Consider the following 20,495-nt stretch of genomic DNA (forward strand, 5'->3'; position numbering starts at 1 on the left):
GATGTTTGTGCTGAATAGGGGAATTACCATGTGATCAAAGGAATCATTAAAACTTGATTATTAATATGTACGGAAATAATCCCTGCAAAAAAAATATGTATGAAAATAAATAAAAAAGGGCATATATGTTTCGATACATTGTGTTTTCTCATTCTGAATTTTAGACTTTGATTCGAGGATTAGTTTTAAGGATTTTCTTAGCCACTTTCGTGATGGCTCTTTTTTTATGACCATTAATAAGTAAACAATCTATGTATAAATTAAATTTATTATTTATTAAAAGTCAAACTTTGAGAATTCAGAGTTGCTTTGGATTATAATACTCCAATACTGTGCCAGGGTTATAATAGCCCATGTAGGTAACCCACAGTCCAACCAATGGGACATCTCCTATTTGCCATGGCTCAATTTGGAGGACACCACAATCAATTGATCGAAGGGTCCTTAATCCCTTATTTGTTATGTCATCAAGATTGACAGTCTACCCTAAAGAGGCAGAAATCTGCATGTGAATTAGTACTACCACAGGCTGGGAGTACTGTTATTTTTGCCCATTTTGTTGGAAGCGAATGTATGTCCTACAATTACAGGCTTATCATGTGTGATGCCTGCCATGTGCAGGCTTATCATGTGCGATGGTTGCCATGCTTGGATAGATTGTACCTCTCTTTGGCATATATGGGTGGACCTGATTTAATTATGGACGTAACTACTACACAGCTAGTGGTAGCTGTTTTGTCTAAACCAGCTACCACTCCATCTATAAGAGGCACCATCCACCTATACTTCAAATACAATTTTCTCTTAAACTACTCATCCGATCTACGATCCGATTGCACCGTTGTGTTCGTAACAATTAAATCTTTAGAACAAGATCTCACATGATTATATTTTGATGAAAAATCATAAATTACTTTTATGATATGTCTAAATTACTTTTAGTTTTCACTAAGTTACTTCTTAGATATATAAAAGTAAATTTAGTAAAACCTAAAAGTAATTTACATATATTATAGAAGTAACTTAGAACAAAACCAAGGTAACTTTGGCATGTCATTTGAAGTAAATCCATTGTAGAGATAAAAACATGACTCTATCTATAAATTAAATTAATCAGTATAAATTATGGAATTAACTAAAATAATAATAAAAGTAATCACCTTAGAGCATTATGAATTTTCAATGAAAAAAATGCATTAATTAAAGTTACTTTCTTTTTTTTTGTTATAAGTTACTTCTATTTTATATGTAAATTACTTTTAGGCTTTACTGAATTTACTTTTATATGTCTAAGAAGTAACTTAGTGAAATCTAAAAGTAATTTAGACATATCATAAAAGTAATCTGTGATTTTTCATCAAAATATAATCATGTGAGATCTTGTTGTAAAGATTTAATTATTACGAACACAACGGTGTAATCGGATTGTAAATCGGATGAGTAATTTAAGAGAATTTTTTTTTGAAGCATAGATGATAGAATATTTCCCCTACTTGCTCAATGGAGTAAGTACTAGCACGTGGGTGTCTCTGGTTAAGACTAATTGGAGAGGCCTCTCCAATTAGATTTACCGTTTAATTATGTTACCTTCCAACTTTACTTTTTTTTTCTCTCCACGTTGTTGCCTTCCATCGAAGGTCCTTACCTACACAAGGAGAGGTCTCTGCAAGTTTGGATTATTAAAATACTCATGTGCCTCCTTTTCTTGGAGATTTAATTATGGATATTTTTTTTAATAATGGAATTTATTTTGGCTTTTGTTTCAAAGAAGCACATAACAAGATGAGATGACTGTAATAACCAATTATTACAGAGATTGCAAGTGAGATGACTGTGAAGTACATAACAAGAAAACTTCTTAAACTACCAGCCTAAAGACATTCATCCATAGTTGGCAAGAATATACATAACCGTTAGTTTATCTCAGCGACTTGCAAATTTTATGTAGTAATTGTCTTTCTCAAATCAGGAAACAAAATCTTCGAAATAACAGCCGATCATTAGTTATGCTGATTAAATTTCTCTCACATCACCGCTGATGAGAACCACAACAAAAGAAATATCAGAGAGTAAATTAGTCATTCTCCCAAATCTTGCCACCGCCATAACAATTGAAACCGATCCAGCGGGACAACGGCACCAAGAATGCCGCACCAATGGGGGACCTCTAATACAATGCCTCCAAGGTCAATAACATCTAGGAGTCCCCATAGTTATTCCAAACATCGGGAATTAGGTCTTTTCTTTTCCACATAGAGGGTGAGGCCCATGCTGCTGCCTCTTAATTTGTCCATCTGTCCTAAAATATAACAACTATCAATCAAGATTCATCCCAAAATATATCACCTTCTTCATTAACATTCTCTTCCCAACCAATCACAATTCTTCACTATTCAATTTTTCCACCTACCTCTACTTCTAAACTAATCACAACCTTCCCCATTTAATTCTACCTACTTCATTATTATTCATGTCCAATCTTAAAGATGCTTATATTCTAGGACGGAGGTAGTACCTGATATGGAGGGCTAGTACTAGGTAGCATATCTATGGGCCAATAATTAATATCTTAGTCTGGAATTAGGAGTTATACTCCTACTTTGCGTATGACATTTTAGATATAAATAGAAAGGGAGGTTATGCCTTGAGGGTAAGGCAACATTACTGAAGAAGTGATCTTTGATGGGTCGGGCGATTTCCACAATAGTCCCGTTTCCAAAAGAACCAGGACTAAAGAGATTCTTTAGTCCCGGTTTATTACTCCAACGGGACTAAGGGATCTTTAGTCCAAGTTTGTAACACGAACCGGGAATAAAGATCATCTTTAGTCCCGGTTCGCCCTCTAACAGGGCATGTCACACCCCTGTCGGGGGGCTAGGGAACTTTAGTCCCAGTTGGTAACAACAACCGGGACTAAAGATCTTACCAACTGGGACTAAAGATCTGCAATGTCTTTAGTCCCGGTTGTTGGTAACTTACCAACCGAGACTAAAGTTTGGCAACTTTATATACCCCTTCTTCCTCCTCTAGCCCGAGCCATTGCTACAAAATGAAGCTTTGAGGGAGGGAGGTGCTGCCAAAATTTTTAGCGATTTTTTTTGGTGTTAATATACAAATTTGAGGTCTCTAAAAGGTTACCAACCGGGACTAAAGATGTAGCTTTACTCCTGGGTATTTGAACCGGGACTAAAGACCGCCATCTTTAGTCCTGGATTCTCCCTCCCGGTTCGCTACCCAGGAGTAAAGGGGGTTGCGAACTGGGAGAGATGAGCAGTTCTCCAGTAGTGCAAGTTATAGCTATTTGTATTAGAGTTTCGTGAGAAACTTGTGAGAGGAGTGCTATTATTGTACTTTGTAAATATAAATAGAAGCAATAAAGTTCAACATACTTTCAAGGGTACTTCGATTTGTGTTTAGTCAGGACCGGCGGTCATACCGGCAGCACCACTATGCTTAGACCGGCGACACAAAAAGCGGATAGACCAGCACAAGACCTACAGTCAAACTAATCTCCATCGAATTCGAGGGTAACTTTTAATTCCGCTAAAAAGTTTTGTTTTTTGGTGTTCCAACCATTCACCCCTCTAGTCAGCTTAGTTCTTACTGTTCGATCCTACAATTGGGAGTGCTAGGACTCCTCTCACCTCAGGCTTGAGGTAGGGTTTGGCGCCAGGGTGCATGAGGGCTCATAGTCCTTATGCAAGGGTAACCGAAAAATCAGACTGTGACAAGTCTTATGTGTTGGGTGCGGCACATAGTGCGGGCTTCAAATGAATCTATTCGAACAGCCGTGCTCGTGGTTAATTGAGCGCCTGGACTTGTACTATTATTGATTTGCCTCATAAGTTCTAATCTTGCTTACAATAGGATTGGGAGGAAATGTGTGACCTTGCCCAACGTGCGGGAAGGTCGGAATGGTGGGAAATGCTTAAAACCGAATGATAGGGTAAACCGGACCAAGCGAGACTTGGGGAAGATGGATGAAACCTCTTTGATTAACAACAACTTCAACTTAACGTTGTTTTTAGTTAAAACTGCTAAGTCATAAGTTCATGAACTGAATTATGAAATCTAGCTTTTATGCAAATAAGCCGAGCCATCCTTGAACCCATGTGTGCACTAAATGCATCCTGGAGTAGTGACTTACTAAGTACGGTTGGTACCTACCCTTGCTTACTTAACTCTTTTAGTAGAAGATATTGGAGTCGATTCGCACGTTTGCTATGTTGATGAGGAGGTGTCAAAGACGGTTGAGTAGGGACCTAGGTTCTCCAGTCGTTGCATGTGGAATAAGATGGACTGCCGTTGCTTCGCTTCCGCTACTTCTTTTGGTATTTGGTAATGTAATTGACCATACTTGGTCTATTTGGGTCCCACTCGGGCAACCCTTGTATTATTGATGTATTGTAAAACCTTTATAACGATGTCAGCTATGTGATATGTAACTTTGCCATGTGCATACCATCAACCGATTTAGGGAATGGTACTGTAAACACACGAGGTTTTCGGTGTACAAAACTGGGGCCGACACGCTGTCGCTCCAGCTCATCGACGAGACGCTGCCGCTGCCCACTCCTCCTCGGAGCCACCACCGACATCCCTCCTCGTCGCCGAGACACCGCTCCCGCCCCTGTTCCTTGGAGTCGCTGCTCCTCTGCTTGGAGCCGCCAACGCGTGAGAGAGAGAGAGAGGAGGAGGGGGAGGGGGAGGGAAATGGGTGGAGGAGGAGAGGATAAGGATCGGAGGATAAGGATGGGACTTAGATGTTTAGTTTAGGCTGATCCACAGGCATGATTTCATAGGCAGCTTTGCAGGCGGACCACTTAAATCCTCCGCCTATGATAATTTATATATTTTCGTAGACGGATGTCTTAAGCAGTCCGTCTGTGAAGATTTATTTTGGCAGACGGATGATCATCCCATCCCTCACTTAGGACAATGGATGCTGTCATTTGGGGGTAAAATTTCGGTCTTCCTGTAAAATGACATGGGTCTCGTCAACGAAAATCATTTTTCTAGTAGTGGTGATTGGTCACTTGCATGAGTTCCTGGTTTGCATGGTCGAAAACTTTTATCTTATGCTATTGTAGCCTACCACCAGTTACCATATAAATTTCTGCATTCAGTTCTGCGGGGTGCCAACCCTAGTAATCTATATCTAGTCCATTATTGCTTTGCTTCTTCCTTTTTTATCTTGATTTGGTGGTCCAGAAATCTGGATTATGTAGATGGAGGGCTGCTATAATTCTTGCAACCCGTGACAAATCATTCAACAGGTATGTGCGCGTCAACGTTCACAGCATTAACAAAGTAGCGATTTACTGAGATGTCTAAACTAGAAACAAACCTATGACAATTCAACACGATGTAGCTAATCTTTCCCCAGAAAGCTAGTAAAAGCATTGTTTTTCATAGCCTGGAGAACATTGAAATTGATCGACCTTGTGCTGTGACGACGTCAATTTGAAAGATTATACGACGACGTCAAATCTCCGACCGAAAACAGGAGGAGAGGGGTAAATGGATGATCGACCTGCCCGTCAAAAAGTTAATAGTTTTCTGGGTCCTGTCATATATATTGCTGAATGACACACACACATATAAACAAAACCTACATCAGCAATTGAGGTTGAGGTAGATTCATTAATTAATTACTACTACTACTACCTAATACTTAAAAAATTCACTTGCCTTTGATCACGTTGCTGTATTATAATCAGGTAGATTCAACGGAGAGTGACAGGATTTCTTCAAGTTTTGCGAAGACAACCAAAAAGTTCAATTGAACACTGTACGACAGATGTGATACATATGATCGATCGACGAATGAGGCGATACGATGGAAGAAAATTGTAGTATTCAATTAAACTCTGTCGACGATTGACAAGTTGAGCTGTTAGTAGCTAGTAAATAACCCGCGGCAGATAACACCGAAAACGTGCATGGTTTTTCCTGGATCTCTTCTATCGATGGATGTATAAATAGCTCCTACCTTGGCAAGCTCTAACTATCATATCGCAGTTCATTTCACAAACGGTATATGAAACCATAGTTCATTTCAATCCTTCCATATGGCTCAAGCTGGTGTACATAGAGGAGGCTGTTGCCGACTCCTCTTCCTCCTTGTTACTGCTCTTTTGTTGCGAAGATCCTGTGTTGTTGGACAGCAAAGCCAATCCAAGAAAGTATACTGGTTTTATTATAAGTGAAATGTACTTTTCTGTAATTTTGACCCCATATATATTTTTTAAAAAATGCCGTAACATCTTGAAAAAAAGGTAATTTCATTGAATCAATGTTTTCCACTGGAGTTTTCTTTATTGCCCATTAAGAAGTTATCGGAGGCACTATTAGAACTAGGATGGTAAAAATGTCAATTTCATATTATAAGTCGTTTTGGATTTCTTATGTCAAATTTTTTGACCAAATATAGTAACATTTATAGCATTAAATTAGTTTTTATTAAATCTAACATTGGATGGTTTTTTTTTGTTTTATGTTGAAAATATTGTTATACTTTTTTGTTTATAAATTTGGTCAAAACTAAATAAGTTTGACTTCAAAAAAGTTAATAATATGAAATGGAGGTAGTAGTCTATGTGCCTCTCGGTATCTAACTATAAAAATGCTCCCATATATACCATTGAGTCAATATATAGCTAAGACGTGTGCTGGTGGTAACTACTACTCTCTCCATTTTTAATGTATGACGATGCTAATTTGTTGAGATATGTTTGATCATTCGTCGTATTTAAAAAATATTTAATTATTATTTATTTTATTGTGATTTGGTTTATAAATGTTCTTTAAGCATGATTTAAATATTTTTATATTTGCACAAAAAATTTGAATAGGACAAATGATCAAACGTTGATAAAAAATAAACATCGTTATACATTAATAAAATGGAGTTAGTATATGTGTATGGAGAGGTGTATGCATGGCTGATTGACAAACTATACAATATTTGAAGATTTACATTGTCTACCTTGGGGAGAGACGACACGATGATGCTGATGTCGTCACTGGTTCCCACCATGACATGCTCGCCTCTGTTTTGGGAAGGTAAGAATGCACATCGTTACTCTGTCCATTTACAAATATTAGTCGTACTACCTAACAACACATCGAGAGTTGGATCACTATCTGCTCACTGAAAGTGTGATGGATCTAAGTACAAATTTTATGTATTGCAAAATGTGATATGGAATGATATTTTTTAAAAAAATATATATAGTAGTCAAAAGTGACAATGTTTGTTTACGATTAAAAATGGAGAACCTTATATGCAACCGAGCAAACGAACGTTATGAAAGATACAAATATGTCCGTATATTATTAAGAAAATACAAAATCAAAATGATGCCCTTGATAATATAAAACCTTAAAATGAAAGGGTACACAAATACAACAACTGGTAGGCAAAGAAAGGAAAACAACGTTGCTTTAATGGAAACATGCATGGACTCTGAAGTAGCGGGAATAAAATTAGATTGAAAAGGGCAAATGAGTGCATAATTAGTAAATTTGTGTATATGCGTGTGCGTTTTCCTGTGAGGAAGAAAAATAGCCACACAAATCTTTTTAGCAAGTAATATGTGCAGAAGAACTGCATGCTAATGCGTCTATATGTTGATTGACAAACAAACTGTAGAGTAAGATTTGAGATATCGTCACTAACAATATTACTACGTGCATATCTACGGTGAACTAAAAATTATTTCGAGTATTATTAAAATAAAATATGGTTGCATCTTTGAAGCAAGGAGGTGGCTCTTGAGTCCATCGTGTACAGCTACAGACATAGTTTTTCTGGCTTTGCTGCAAGGCTCACAGAAGCACAAGCGAGCACGATACGAGGTAATTAATTAATCATTTTCTTTACCGATAAAAAATTAAGAGGACACATATATATTCTAAAATTAATTGGGGCACCATGAATCATACTCCCTCCGTCCCCTAATATAAGGGATTTTGACATTTTGCTTGCACTGTTTGACCATTTATCTTATTCAAAAAATTTTGAAATTATTATTTATTTTATTTGAGATTTACTTTATTATCCAAAGTACTTTAAGTATATATTTTTGTTTTTTATATTTAAATAATTTTTTTAATAAGACGAGTGATTAGGGGACGGAGGTAGTGTGTGTATGTATGTATGTGTATATTCTGACAATTTTAATTATATTTAATATTCTAGGGTTGCCAGATGTGATCAGCGTGAGAGAGAACCAAATCCACCGGTTGCATACGAGTCGAAGCTGGGATTTCCTTGGAATGGACTACAGACAGCCAAATGGCCTGCTAGCCAAAGCTAAATATGGGGAAGATATTATTATTGGGGTTATCGACACAGGTAAGTAAAACACTAGCTACATGCATATATAACCTGTTCAAATATTGTACCACGTGCAACGTACCAGATCTATACTACGTACCTGCAACCAGATATTCCCTATGATAAAGCTACTCATAATATAGGACAATATATATTTTGGTCAAATTTTTATAACTTTAATGATTAATAATTCTCAAGTGTTTAGTTTAAAAGTAAGAAAGATATTATGCATAGATTTGCATTGAATAGAACTGGGGCGGAACTTCAAAATTTACAATAATAACAGACTAATTTTAAAAGCAGCCCTACACTAATTAATACTTTAAGTTTCTTATTCCAGCTCTGTCATTCATTATATAGTAGTACTACTACATTAACATCGTAAATTATGATAAGTTTAGTTATGGGTGAATAGCTAATTTAGTCCATTAAGTTTTACCAAAGGCTCAATTTGGTCTTTCACGTTTTATTTTGTCCACATAGCTCCTCCAAATATTTGTTTTGGCTTAAAATCATCCTTGGACCCACTTAATATGCCATATGGCTATTTCTAGTCAGTATTTCTATTAAAAAGTCCTTTTTGCCCTTAATTTGTATACAACTATATACTAGACAAGAGTAAGTCAACATGAATAAACAACGTTACAGATGTACTTCCTATTATTTCAAGATGTGCACATGGAACTTAAGCAATTGCTATCGTATACACTTGCTAGTATATAATTATTTTCATTTTACATAATATACTATGTATTATCTATAAAAAATTGAAGCATGCAATTTTTCTCTTATATATGCGAATGATGAGGGGTATAAGTGTCATTTATGAAGAGAGTTGTTGGTTCAAGGATAAGTTTGAACTAAAATGAAAACTTAAAGGACTAATATGGATAGATTAAAACATTAAGGACTAAACTGAGCCTTAGATGAAACTTGAAGGACCACTTTGGCTATTCACCCTTAGAATACATTGATGATAATGTTTGAGCATATTTTAGATTAGGGACAATTGTTTATTTGACCCCGTTTTGAATCCTAACTACTAATTTGACCCTACTTTTTAGAGTTTGCTTATTTGACCGTCCTTTTCAAAAAGAAGCTTCCGTATAACCCTGATCTGTTAAGGGCATTTAACGTTGTTAACTGAAGCACAAAATATCTCTTCTGTTCTTACTCATTTGACCCTATTACATATGGGACCCACCCGTCAGTTCTCTCTTCTTCTCTCCTCTCTTTTCTTCTCCTCTCCTCTCTTTCACGGATCAGCGGCGAACCGGCACCGATGGGGCGGCGGCTTGCCGCGGCGGCGGCGCTCTGAGGGGGCGGAGGGAGGGAGCGGCGGCGGCGGCGGCTGACGGAGGGGGCGAGTTGCGGCGGCGGCGCACTGAGGGGGCGAGCAGCCGCGCCGACTCGTGGAGGGAGGGAGGTGCGGCCGCGGCGCAGGCGAGTGGAAGGAGGGAGGAGGCGGCGGTGCCGGCGCCGGCGCAAGCGCGCGGAAGGAGGGAGGAGGCGGCGGCGGCGGCGGCGCCAGATCCGCTGACGGCAGCTCGAGCCCCACCGCCCGGACTCACCGCCGCCACTCCTCGTCGTCGTCATCGTCACCAGGGCCGGCTCAGCCTCGCCGTCTCGCTGCCTCTCCTGTGGTGGATCTGTGGAGGAGAGGAGAAGAACTCGCCGCCGCCACTGCTCGTCGTCGTCGTCGTCACCAGGGCCGGCGCCGGCTCGCCGTCTCGCCGCCTCTCCTGTGGTGGATCCGTGGAGGAGAGAAGAACTTGTCGTCGCCACTCCTCGTCGTCGTCGTCGTTACCAGGGCCGGCACCGGCTCACTGTCTCCGCCGCCCCATCAGCGCAGCCGCCGCAAGTCGCCGCGGTCGCCACAAGGAGAGAGAGAGAAATGTGGATATAGTTGGGTGGATGGATAGGGTTTCCTAAGGGTATTATGGGTATTATGAATATTAGTTGTATTTCTTTTTTATTTTAGATCAAAACTTAACGGACTAGTGGAAACAGGGTCGGATGGGAGCTTCGTTTTTGAAAAGGAGGGGTCAAATAAGCAAACTCTAAACAGTAGGGTCAAATTGGTAGTTAGGGTTTAAAATGGGGTCAAATAAGCAATTGCCCATTTAGATTAAATGCATATTTATGACTGAAGGGAGTAATATTTATCTTGTGGCTACGTACACTTTTAGTAGCCACGTTACGCAAACACACATAGGCCCTAGTATAAAGTTACAGAGGATATAAAATTTATTCTCAATCCATATGTACTAGTTTATATCGTGAGTCTCTGTCTATTACTTTCTAGGTGAACTGGACAGGCAACCAAATGGCTTGCTCGCCAAAGCTTAATATGGGGATGATATTATTATAAGTCAATTACGACCACTAGAACGGTCATTCAAGTGATATTCTTATAAAATTGAAAAAACCAGTGGCAAATTCGCAAGTTCCCATGTTGTTATTGGTGTTATTGACAGAGGTAATAAGTAGTTAAGGTCTAAAACAGTACCACGTGCAACCAGAGACTCCCTACCGTAAAATATAGGACAACATATATTTTAGTCAAAATTTTATAATTCTAACCATTAATAATTCTTAAATGCTTATTTTAAAAATAAAAAGAAATAATATGCATAGATTTGCCTTGTATACTACTGGGCTGAAATTCTTGGAGAGTTGGAGGGTTAGCCCTCTCGAGGTTTTCAAAATTTTTGTGCAATAACAAAGTAATAATCTTAAAACAACCATACACTCATTAATACTCCTAGTTTTTCTTCGAGCTCCATCATTGAATTGTACAATAACATGGTAAACTTGGTCCATAAGCTGTGTGTACGTATATTTAGTACCACCTTACTAGTTCAACATATAGGATCGCACAAGATCAAACAAACCTATGAATGGTAGGAAAAACAAAAAACCCAAAAATCTTTTGTGGAATTAAAGATTAACCTTGAACAGAGTAGATGATGAAGCCTTGTCACTGCCGGTCGAACCGCCCGAACACCTACGGTCAGACCGCTGCTATCCCATCGGTCAGACCGCACGCACACCTGCGGTTAGACCGTCGGGACCCAGAAACACCGGTAGATGACAATCTCGAATATGTAGATTAGAACTTTTGACTTTATTGCATCAACTAGTGTTTACAAAGTGCACCAACAACACTCCTCACCAAAATCTCGAACTAAACTCGAAACCCTAACTTTCTCTCAACTCAAGTCTCTCTAAAATCGATATCGGGAGGCCTCACCCTCCCTCTCATTTTATACATGAGGTAGGCTGTGCAAAGCCCACGAATCTAACACAATTTAGGACTCCTAACCATGTAGGAAACTCTCTCTTGCAAGTATCCAACTCATCTCTTTCCTTATCTCAGTCAATCTTCCCGAATCCGGATTCCCTTCCAAATTCGACTCCTCTTTCCATACGTACACAATCCCTCTTGTATACCATATGAATTTCTTCATCACCACGTGTATTGTGATGAAAATATGAACAAATGGTTTGTGGTTCATAAGAGTTGTTCATACGAATTTCTTCATCACCACCTTCACAAATCCCTCATTTGTGTAGTTTATAAGAGTTGTTCGCACATGTTTAGTGCCACGTTACTAGTTTAATTAGCAAGAGTGAAACCAATTTATAAGATCTTGTCCCTCCAACTATATCACTCCCGAGTTAACCATTTTACAGAAAACAAGGAAAAAAGTGTAAGTGATGTGGTATGTATAAATAGATCCGCCCATTGGATGGACTGGGGCATGGCATAGGTAGACTCGGTGTGAGGCACATGGCACGGATGATTTGTCCTGTATGGCACATAAGAGTTGTGTGCACATGTTTAGTACCACATTGCTAGTTTAGTAAGGGTGGAACCAATTTATAAGATCTTGTCCTTCTAACTATACCACTTCCGGGTTAACCATTTTGCTTGAAGCGACTCCCGGGTTCACCATCTTATACGGAGCGTGGACGTAAATGTAAGTGAAATGGTATGTATAAGTGGGTCCTCCCGTAGGATGGATTGAGCTATGTGGTTCTGGAGTGCAAGCTATTACAACTGATTATCTAGTTTTAGCAAGTTTTATCTTAAATAATATTTATGTCTGAAGGGAGTAATTATATATATGTTGGATCTTGGATGGTTGAGTTGTCAGTTCTGACTCCATTCATTGTGTGGCTACAATTTTCGTACTCACTTTATGCAAACACAAATGGGTCCTAGTATAAAGTTAGAAGGTTAATAGATTTATCCACAAACCATATGTATTAGGGTATTATATCGATAGTCTATATCATTTTTATTACAGAGGACTCAATAGAAAAAACAGTAGTGGTGAAGTATAAGTAATTCCCAGCTCTACATCATCACCTTAATATTGCTTTTTCGTGAATTGGTTAGCATAAATAATTTAATAATTGTTTGTTATAAAATATCATTTAGATTTTCAATTATTTGCTATTATCATGTAGGTATCACACCTGAGTCACCAAGCTTCGCTGATGATGGATATGGACCCCCTCCATCCAAATGGAAAGGAGTTTGCCAAGTCGGCCCTTCGTTCAAAGCAAAAAGCTGCAACCGAAAACTTATCGGTGCACGGTGGTACATCGATGATGATACTTTAAGAAGCATGAGCAAGGATGAAATCCTATCTCCCAGGGATGTGGTTGGCCATGGAACACACACGGCTTCGACGGCCGGTGGTAACATCATCCACAATGCTAGCATTCTTGGGCTAGCAGCTGGGACAGTTCGGGGTGGCGCGCCCCGTGCACGAGTAGCCATGTACAAGACATGTTGGAATGGTGTTGGCTGCTCCGCCGCCGGTCAGTTGAAGGCCATAGATGACGCTATCCACGATGGCGTTGATATATTATCACTTTCTCTTGGTGGCCCTTTTGAAGATCCAGGCACCTTGCACGTTGTTGCTAAGGGTATCCCTGTTGTATACTCTGCTGGGAATGATGGACCCATTGCTCAGACAGTGGAGAACTCATCACCGTGGCTGCTTACAGTTGCTGCGGCCACTATGGATCGGTCATTCCCTGTGGTTATCACATTGGGAAATAATGACAAGTTTGTGGTATATATATTTATTTACTGTGAAGTTTTCTATTTATAACACAATCTATTATGTGTTTAGTTTATTCGTTCCGACTTAAATTGATCGTTACCCGTGTGGTTATGCTTGCAGGCACAGTCCTTTGCCATTTCAGGGAAAACTTCAAGTCAGTTCGGTGAGATACAATTTTACGAGCGTGAGGAGTAAGTGTGGGAAATCAAATATCTAAAACTGATGGTAATTAATTCATGTTTTGCTTGATAGCTAGCAAGGTAATTAACATAATTAATTCCTGCAGCTGCAGTGCTGAGAATATCCACAACACAGTGAAGGGGAAGATCGTCTTCTGCTTCTTTGGAACGAAGTTCGATTCGGAGCGAGATTACTATAACATCACCAAGGCAACGAGTGAGAAAGGAGGAATAGGGGTGATCTTGCCTAAGTACAACACCGACACACTACTGGGGGACACCCTCCTCACTTTGCCTATTCCCTTGGTCGCAGTTGATTATGAGATCACCTACAGGATATACCAATATATCAAGTAGGTAACTTATTTATGAGCAGTTTATTGTACATACACATATATTATATCACTGTGAATGTCCATTTGAAAAGAGGTACTAATACCCATTTCTTTCCTTTAATCCGATGAATTGTATCTAGTTATAATATCAGCTCAACTACTATTAGTAATTTATTTTTTCTACTGATAGCTAGTGTGATTATGCTAAATTAGTGGTTGAGATTACCTTTGTATGATAATACTAGTAGTAGAATACTACAGCAGACAACACCAGAAAGATCCTCTTCCAAAATTAGAGAAAGAAACTTCTGATATTATTTTGCTCATTAAATTGATTATATCACCTTCTTCCAACTATATATTAGTTTAGTTTGTCACCTCAACAATTAATTTCCTTTACTTCCATCCATGCTCTAATTAACAGAGAAAACGATGGCACCCCAAAAGTGAAGATATCATTAACCCAAACAACTATTGGAAAAGTTTCTGCTCCCAAAGTAGCAGCTTTCTCGTCGAGGGGGCCCAGTTATATTTATCCTGGGGTTCTCAAGGTAAAGATTTTACCTTGACCGACAACAAGAGGTTCTACGTTCAAATTAAGACACATAAATGCATACTTGTTTTTCATGAATATCAAAATTGTCTGAATCATATACATTATGTTCATTTATAGCTAGCAATATTTAAGTTAGGAGAGAAGGCAAAATAATACAAAGGTGTAACATAGGCACCACATATCTTTGCTTATCAAAATAACTTTCTAAATTCTAACAGCATTATATTATCTTGAAAAGGCTGGCTGCAGCAAGATCACTATTTGTAGTTCAGCTCAATTAATTAAAATATAAATAATGTAAAATAAGCTACAATTTTATTGCTCTTAGCAGCTATAATATATTTGCTAGGAATTGAATAAATAACGTAGTGTAGGTATCATAATCAGAACTATTATTTGTTATTTTGACCAAGTTGATTCTATCAATGTTTTATATGTTTTCCCACTAGTCAACTTAGCATTCCGTTATCATAACATGTCGTGATGTTCTCTCATATTGCAGCCCGACATTGCTGCACCAGGTGTTACGGTTTTGGCAGCTGCACCAAAGGCTTTTATGGATGCAGGAATCCCGTACCGTTTCGACTCTGGAACATCTATGTCTTGCCCCCATGTGAGTGGGATCATTGCGGTACTCAAGTCTTTGCATCCTCAATGGTCACCAGCTGCCCTCAAGTCTGCAATCATGACTACAGGTAACTATTTTTCTTTTCATAGAAAGTAGGTTAAAACAAGTTTTACGATTATACTTTGTTTCATATGAACCTTATTAATTATGGGCATTATTTATTTTTGATGGGGTGGGGAACTTAATTTCATTGATATCAATACTAGAAAAAAAAAGCACATTTAGACTGCATTAACTTCATTACTGGTGAACTTTCCTAACCAAGCCTGAAGATGCTATCCAAGAGAGACCAACACATGCTAACGAGTTCACCACTAAGTTTTGCTCTCTAATTTCTTTTTGCATTCGAACAGGCCACCCGTCAAGCAAATATCTGTATTTGATGTATAGATTGAGTTAGTAACGTTCTGATCAATATTACATTTCTTCACAAGCAGCACTTACCTATGACAATAACGGGATGCCGATACAAGCTAATGGAAAAGTTCCAAAGATTGCCGATCCTTTCGATTATGGAGCAGGGGTTGTTAATCCAAACATGGCAGCTGATCCAGGCCTCATATACGACATCGAACCATCAGATTACTTCAAGTTCTTCAACTGCATGGGAGGATTAGGCTCAGCGGACAATTGCACCACAGTGAAAGGATCACTTGCTGATTTGAACCTCCCGTCCATCGCCATCCCCAACCTCAGGACATTCCAGGCCACAACGCGCACCGTCACCAATGTTGGCCAGGCCAATGCCAGGTACAAGGCGTTCCTCTACACCCCTGCCGGTGTCGAGATGACCGTCGATCCGCCAGTGCTAGTGTTCAGCAAAGAGAAGAAGGTGCAAAGTTTCAAGGTGACCATCAAGGCGACGGGGAGGCCAATTCAGGGGGACTATAGCTTTGGAAGCTTGGTGTGGCACGATGGCGGCATACACTGGGTTCGGATCCCAATTGCAGTTCGCATCGTGATTGAAGAGATCTACTCCAAGATCTCCTAACTTGATTGAGATATGCTACTGCTACATATGACAATGCTAGTTGATTAATGATCGACTTGTACTGTATACATAAAGGATGAACCCATATGCTTTGGATGTACTACCATGTTATATGTATATGGAATGTAGCCCCAGGAAGTATTTCTTATGTAAAATTATGTTAGATGTTTGTTATGAATAACAGGGTTTCGACTTGTGACTAAAGACATGGCGACAACTTATTATTTATATGTATGAGAAATATTAATAAAATATAAAAAAAATCATAAATGGCAATCTGCCCTATTGTTCTGTGCTGAATTTGGATATTTTTTATAATATAACTATTACTTTCGCTGCCTACACCATGTAGGATGTTTTTTTTAAATAATTTGAGTTATTTTATTGCTACGTATGGGTATATATGAATCAAATTGTTACACCTAGGTATATAACTAGAGGTTGAAAATTTTCAAAAATTTGAGTGTGATTAGTTATTATCAAACCATGAAGTCTAGTCTCCATGAAGGGCCACGTGGCTGTTTTATATATAAATAATAAATATAGCAATAATAGTAATTGTTCTTGTAAAGTATGGCCAGAGGCGGAGAAGGAAGAAAATATTTTTGTTCAAGGTTAAGGCAAGAACATGAGAGACCATAGGAGAAAGATTGAATCCAAGAGCAAACACTTGCAACTTCGTTCGGGGCAAGGAGAGCAATGGATAGGGGGGGGGGGGATAATATCAAAGAAATAGTGAAGGGGAAGATTGTCTTCTGCTTTGTTGGAAAGGATTTCAATCACTTTCGATGTTAGAAATGGCCTTAACGAAAGTCATCTTGCCATAGCTGATCGATTGCTCCAAGATGACCCCATCATAACTGCTCTGGATATTTTCATTGTCCCTATTAACTATGAGATCGCCCAAAAGATTGTCAAATACACCAATTATTATTATTATTGTTGTCGTCGTCGTCGTCGTCATCATCATCATCAAGTTTTATGCAAGTATCCACACATCAAGTTTTTATGTCCACCGCCACCACCAAACTACCATGAGAGACATGTATCGTCTACACCAAATGTGGGTGTGTCTTATCACACATCTACACCAGAGATTAAGGCTCCTGTAGCGTGGCAACACACTTTGACCACTCCATGTGTTGAGGACTTGATACTGGATTGGCATGTTCTGTTGTAACGACCACAACTAATATGTATATTATATTTAGTTCACCAACTATACATATATGTTGGAGTCTTGGCCTTACACACACACACGCACACTATTCTAGCTATTCAGTTTTCACACTCCAAAAGTTGCCTTTCGTTACTTGCAACCCACATCTTACCAACCCTTTTTTCCAACACAACAACAGTGAAAGTGGTAGTTACGTCCCAAAAGCGAAGATATCCTTAACCCAATCTACAATTGAAGGTGAAATTTCTGCTCCAAAAGTCACAGCTTTCTCATTGTGGGGGTGTAGTTCTATTTATCCTGGTGTTGTCAAGGTAAGGTCAATTTTGCTATGATATGTACTATTTTTTTTCATATGGAAATTTTAAGCCATTATGGTATGAGAGCTTTTAGAGCAACCTACATTTAGTATAAAGAAAGAAAAAAAGACAGATTTTGAACAATCTTCAACTAGTTGATTTCAATCATTTATTGTTTGTTTTCCTTGGCCAACATTCAGATACCATAATATTAATCTTCCAAATTGGTAGACGGACATTGATGCACCACGGGTTTCAGTTATAGCCACTGCTCAGACTTCTTATGACAATGGTACCCCCTACCACATCAGTCCTGGAACATCCATGTCTTTCTCTCATGTATAAGTGGGATCATTGCTGTGCTCAAATCCCTGCATCCTCAATGGTCACCTGCCGCCCTCAAATCCACTATGATGATAACAGGTAACTTATTATTTTTGTAACATAAAACATGTGTCTGGAACATTGAGATTTTAGTGATGTTCATGCATTTATTGTTAGGCCTCCATCTTTTAAACTTGTACTATAAGAGGATGTAGATACAAATGTGTACGGTGAACATGTGTCGATCTTTCATGTAATAAAAAAATTGGGGCCTTACTTGATCGATATCATTGGATGCATAGGATCGATAACAATCTTTTTCCTTATATTTCTCTGCATATAGCAACTACCTATGACAACAACAGGATGCCAGTACGAAACATCCCAAAGGTTGCCGACCCTTTCGATTATGGAGCAGGTTTTATTAATCCAAACATGGCAGCTGATCTAGGGCTCATCTATGACATCGCTGCATCTAACTATCTCAAGTTCTTCAACTGCATCGGAGGATTAGCCACAGGGGACAACTGCACAACGGCGAAAAGATCACTTGCTGACCTAAACCTCCCGTCCATTGCCATCCCCAACCTCAAGACGTTCTAGACTGCAACCTGCATTCTCACCAATGTTGGCTAGGTGAAAATTGTGTACAAGGCATCGCTGCATCCGACTAGGGGTGAAAACGGAGCGAATACGGACGGATAATGCTCTTACCGTATCCGTTTTCATATTGTTAGGCGGATACGGAAACGAATACGAATTATCGCGGATACGAATAAGGATCGAATATGATCGGACACGAATACGAAAACGAATATTTCTCGGAATATAGAGACCACTCAAACTGCTCGTAGATACAAATGCACCACATATATTTATCTAATTTAATATAAATATCATCGTTGTAGGACGCATCACAGATTAAACAAAGTGTATCGTGTTCAAATCGAAACACGTTGAAAAGTTCAACACATATTGAGTTCGAGTTCTATAGGTAACACAGATAAGATCAAAATAGTAATTAGCCCAAAGCAATTTTCAGTACACTTGCAGTCCGATGCATGAAAACTGCAACATCATTATTCATCCATTTCATCCATCAGAACATCATCCTGTTCCATGTCATCATTATTCTCCTCTTTTTCCTACAGGAGTCGAATAATATTGTTGTTATATTAAGAAAAATATTCATAGAGGTAAAATAAGAAAATAGCTCACCACTATCAATAAGTTTGCCAGATGCCTCTCTACGCTTTCAATGTCCAACTCATTGATGATAGCCTGAGTCTTATAACCTAAGAATGATGCCAGATCAGATCATGGATCAGCTATACATATATTGATATATACAAGAAGGAATGGCCAAATAAGCAATTAACACAGACACAAAGTGTACCATTGTTAGCTGCTTTAATCCAATCTTTGGTGCAAACTAAAGCTTGCATAGCCTCTGGATCAAGACGGGTGCGAAATGGATCAACAACATGGCCACCAGCACTAAATGCCGACTCAGAAGCAACAGTTGACACTTGAATACATAAGAAATCACGAGCAAGTTTGCAGAGGATAGGAAATTCTGCTTGTTTGAGCTTCCACCAAGACAAAATATCAAATGTATCTTTGGAAGTCCATAGTAACAGTGGTTGTTCCATGTAAATTTGTAACTCGGTTTTATCACTACAAATTGGCTGACTTCTCTCAAGCAAAAATCTTTGAAAATGTTGCTCATGATCATGGCTACTGTCATTCTCATTAAAGATATCATCAAACTCATCAGTATTATGAACAGGATCAGATTGAATTTGAAGTTGATGCACATGCATTTCAGCACCTTTCTTCTTTGATGTTGCACACGCACTAGTAGCATAAACATCAAACAATTTTTTGATAACCCCATTGAACTCATCAAATTTTTCTGCAGCTTCTAAACCATAAATCTTCATACCATAGTACTCTATTGAACTTGTTTTGTAACGTGGATCAAGGAAGCATGCAACAGCAAGAGCCATATTTGACTTCTCCCAGTACTTATCATATTTAGTTTGCATGGCGTTTGCCATGGTTTTTATTGTTCTATCTGTACTGTTACACCAATCAGCAATATAAAGCTTGATGGAACAAAACTTACCGAAAAAATGATTTTGCTGTTGGATATGTAGTACCAGAGAATAGTTCAGTTGCTTCATGAAATGGCTTCAAGCACTTGCATAGTGCTATTGCCATAGACCAGTCTACCTTGGTGGGAGCACACTTTGCATACTTTCTACCATGCCGAAGAAATAACCTATCAAAAGCATTTCTGTAGTAGATAGCATTCTTCAACATGAGAAATGTGGAGTTCCATCTTGTAGGAGTATCCATGGAAAGGCCCTTTGTGTTATCCAAACTAACTTCCAAGGCACACTTCTGAAATGCCTCAAACTGCAGTGGCGAGTGCTTTAGAATTGAAATAGTATTTTTGATCTTTAATACAGCTCCTGTGATTTGTTTCAGACCATCTTGTGCAACAAGGTTCAAGATATGATTGAAACATCTCACATGAAAGAAGATGCCATCGCAAATTAAAGGAGAGATTTTACGGAGT

General features: G+C 38.7%; 1 protein-coding gene across 2 annotated transcripts; it reads left to right on the forward strand.

The window, feature by feature from the left end:
• Positions 1 to 6,027: 6,027 nt before the first annotated feature.
• Positions 6,028 to 16,387, forward strand: LOC9268570 (subtilisin-like protease SBT3.9). 2 transcript variants are annotated; one of them, XM_066310015.1, is made up of 9 exons: positions 6,028 to 7,065; positions 7,763 to 7,860; positions 8,204 to 8,359; positions 12,818 to 13,431; positions 13,543 to 13,613; positions 13,709 to 13,954; positions 14,361 to 14,487; positions 14,995 to 15,187; positions 15,555 to 16,387. In XM_066310015.1, the coding sequence occupies exons 1-9, from the start codon at positions 7,043 to 7,045 to the stop codon at positions 16,109 to 16,111; spliced, it is 2,085 nt and encodes a 694-aa protein (XP_066166112.1). In that variant the 5' UTR covers positions 6,028 to 7,042; the 3' UTR covers positions 16,112 to 16,387. The 2 variants fall into 2 exon arrangements, with proteins under 2 accessions (XP_066166112.1, XP_025880391.2); XM_026024606.2 differs by having other exon boundaries at positions 15,558 to 16,387.
• The last annotated feature ends 4,108 nt before the right edge of the window (positions 16,388 to 20,495 follow it).

Source organism: Oryza sativa, chromosome 4 (genome assembly GCF_034140825.1).
Source record: "Oryza sativa Japonica Group chromosome 4, ASM3414082v1".
NCBI lineage: Eukaryota > Viridiplantae > Streptophyta > Magnoliopsida > Poales > Poaceae > Oryza > Oryza sativa.

Excerpts from the sequence above, each read along its gene's own strand:
- LOC9268570 (XM_066310015.1), top strand. The coding sequence starts at position 7,043 with ATGCTCGCCTCTGTTTTGGGAAG. Across the intron at positions 13,432-13,542 it reads GAAATAATGACAAGTTTGTG|GCACAGTCCTTTGCCATTTC; the intron begins GTATATATATTT and ends TTATGCTTGCAG. Across the intron at positions 13,955-14,360 it reads AGGATATACCAATATATCAA|AGAAAACGATGGCACCCCAA; the intron begins GTAGGTAACTTA and ends TCTAATTAACAG.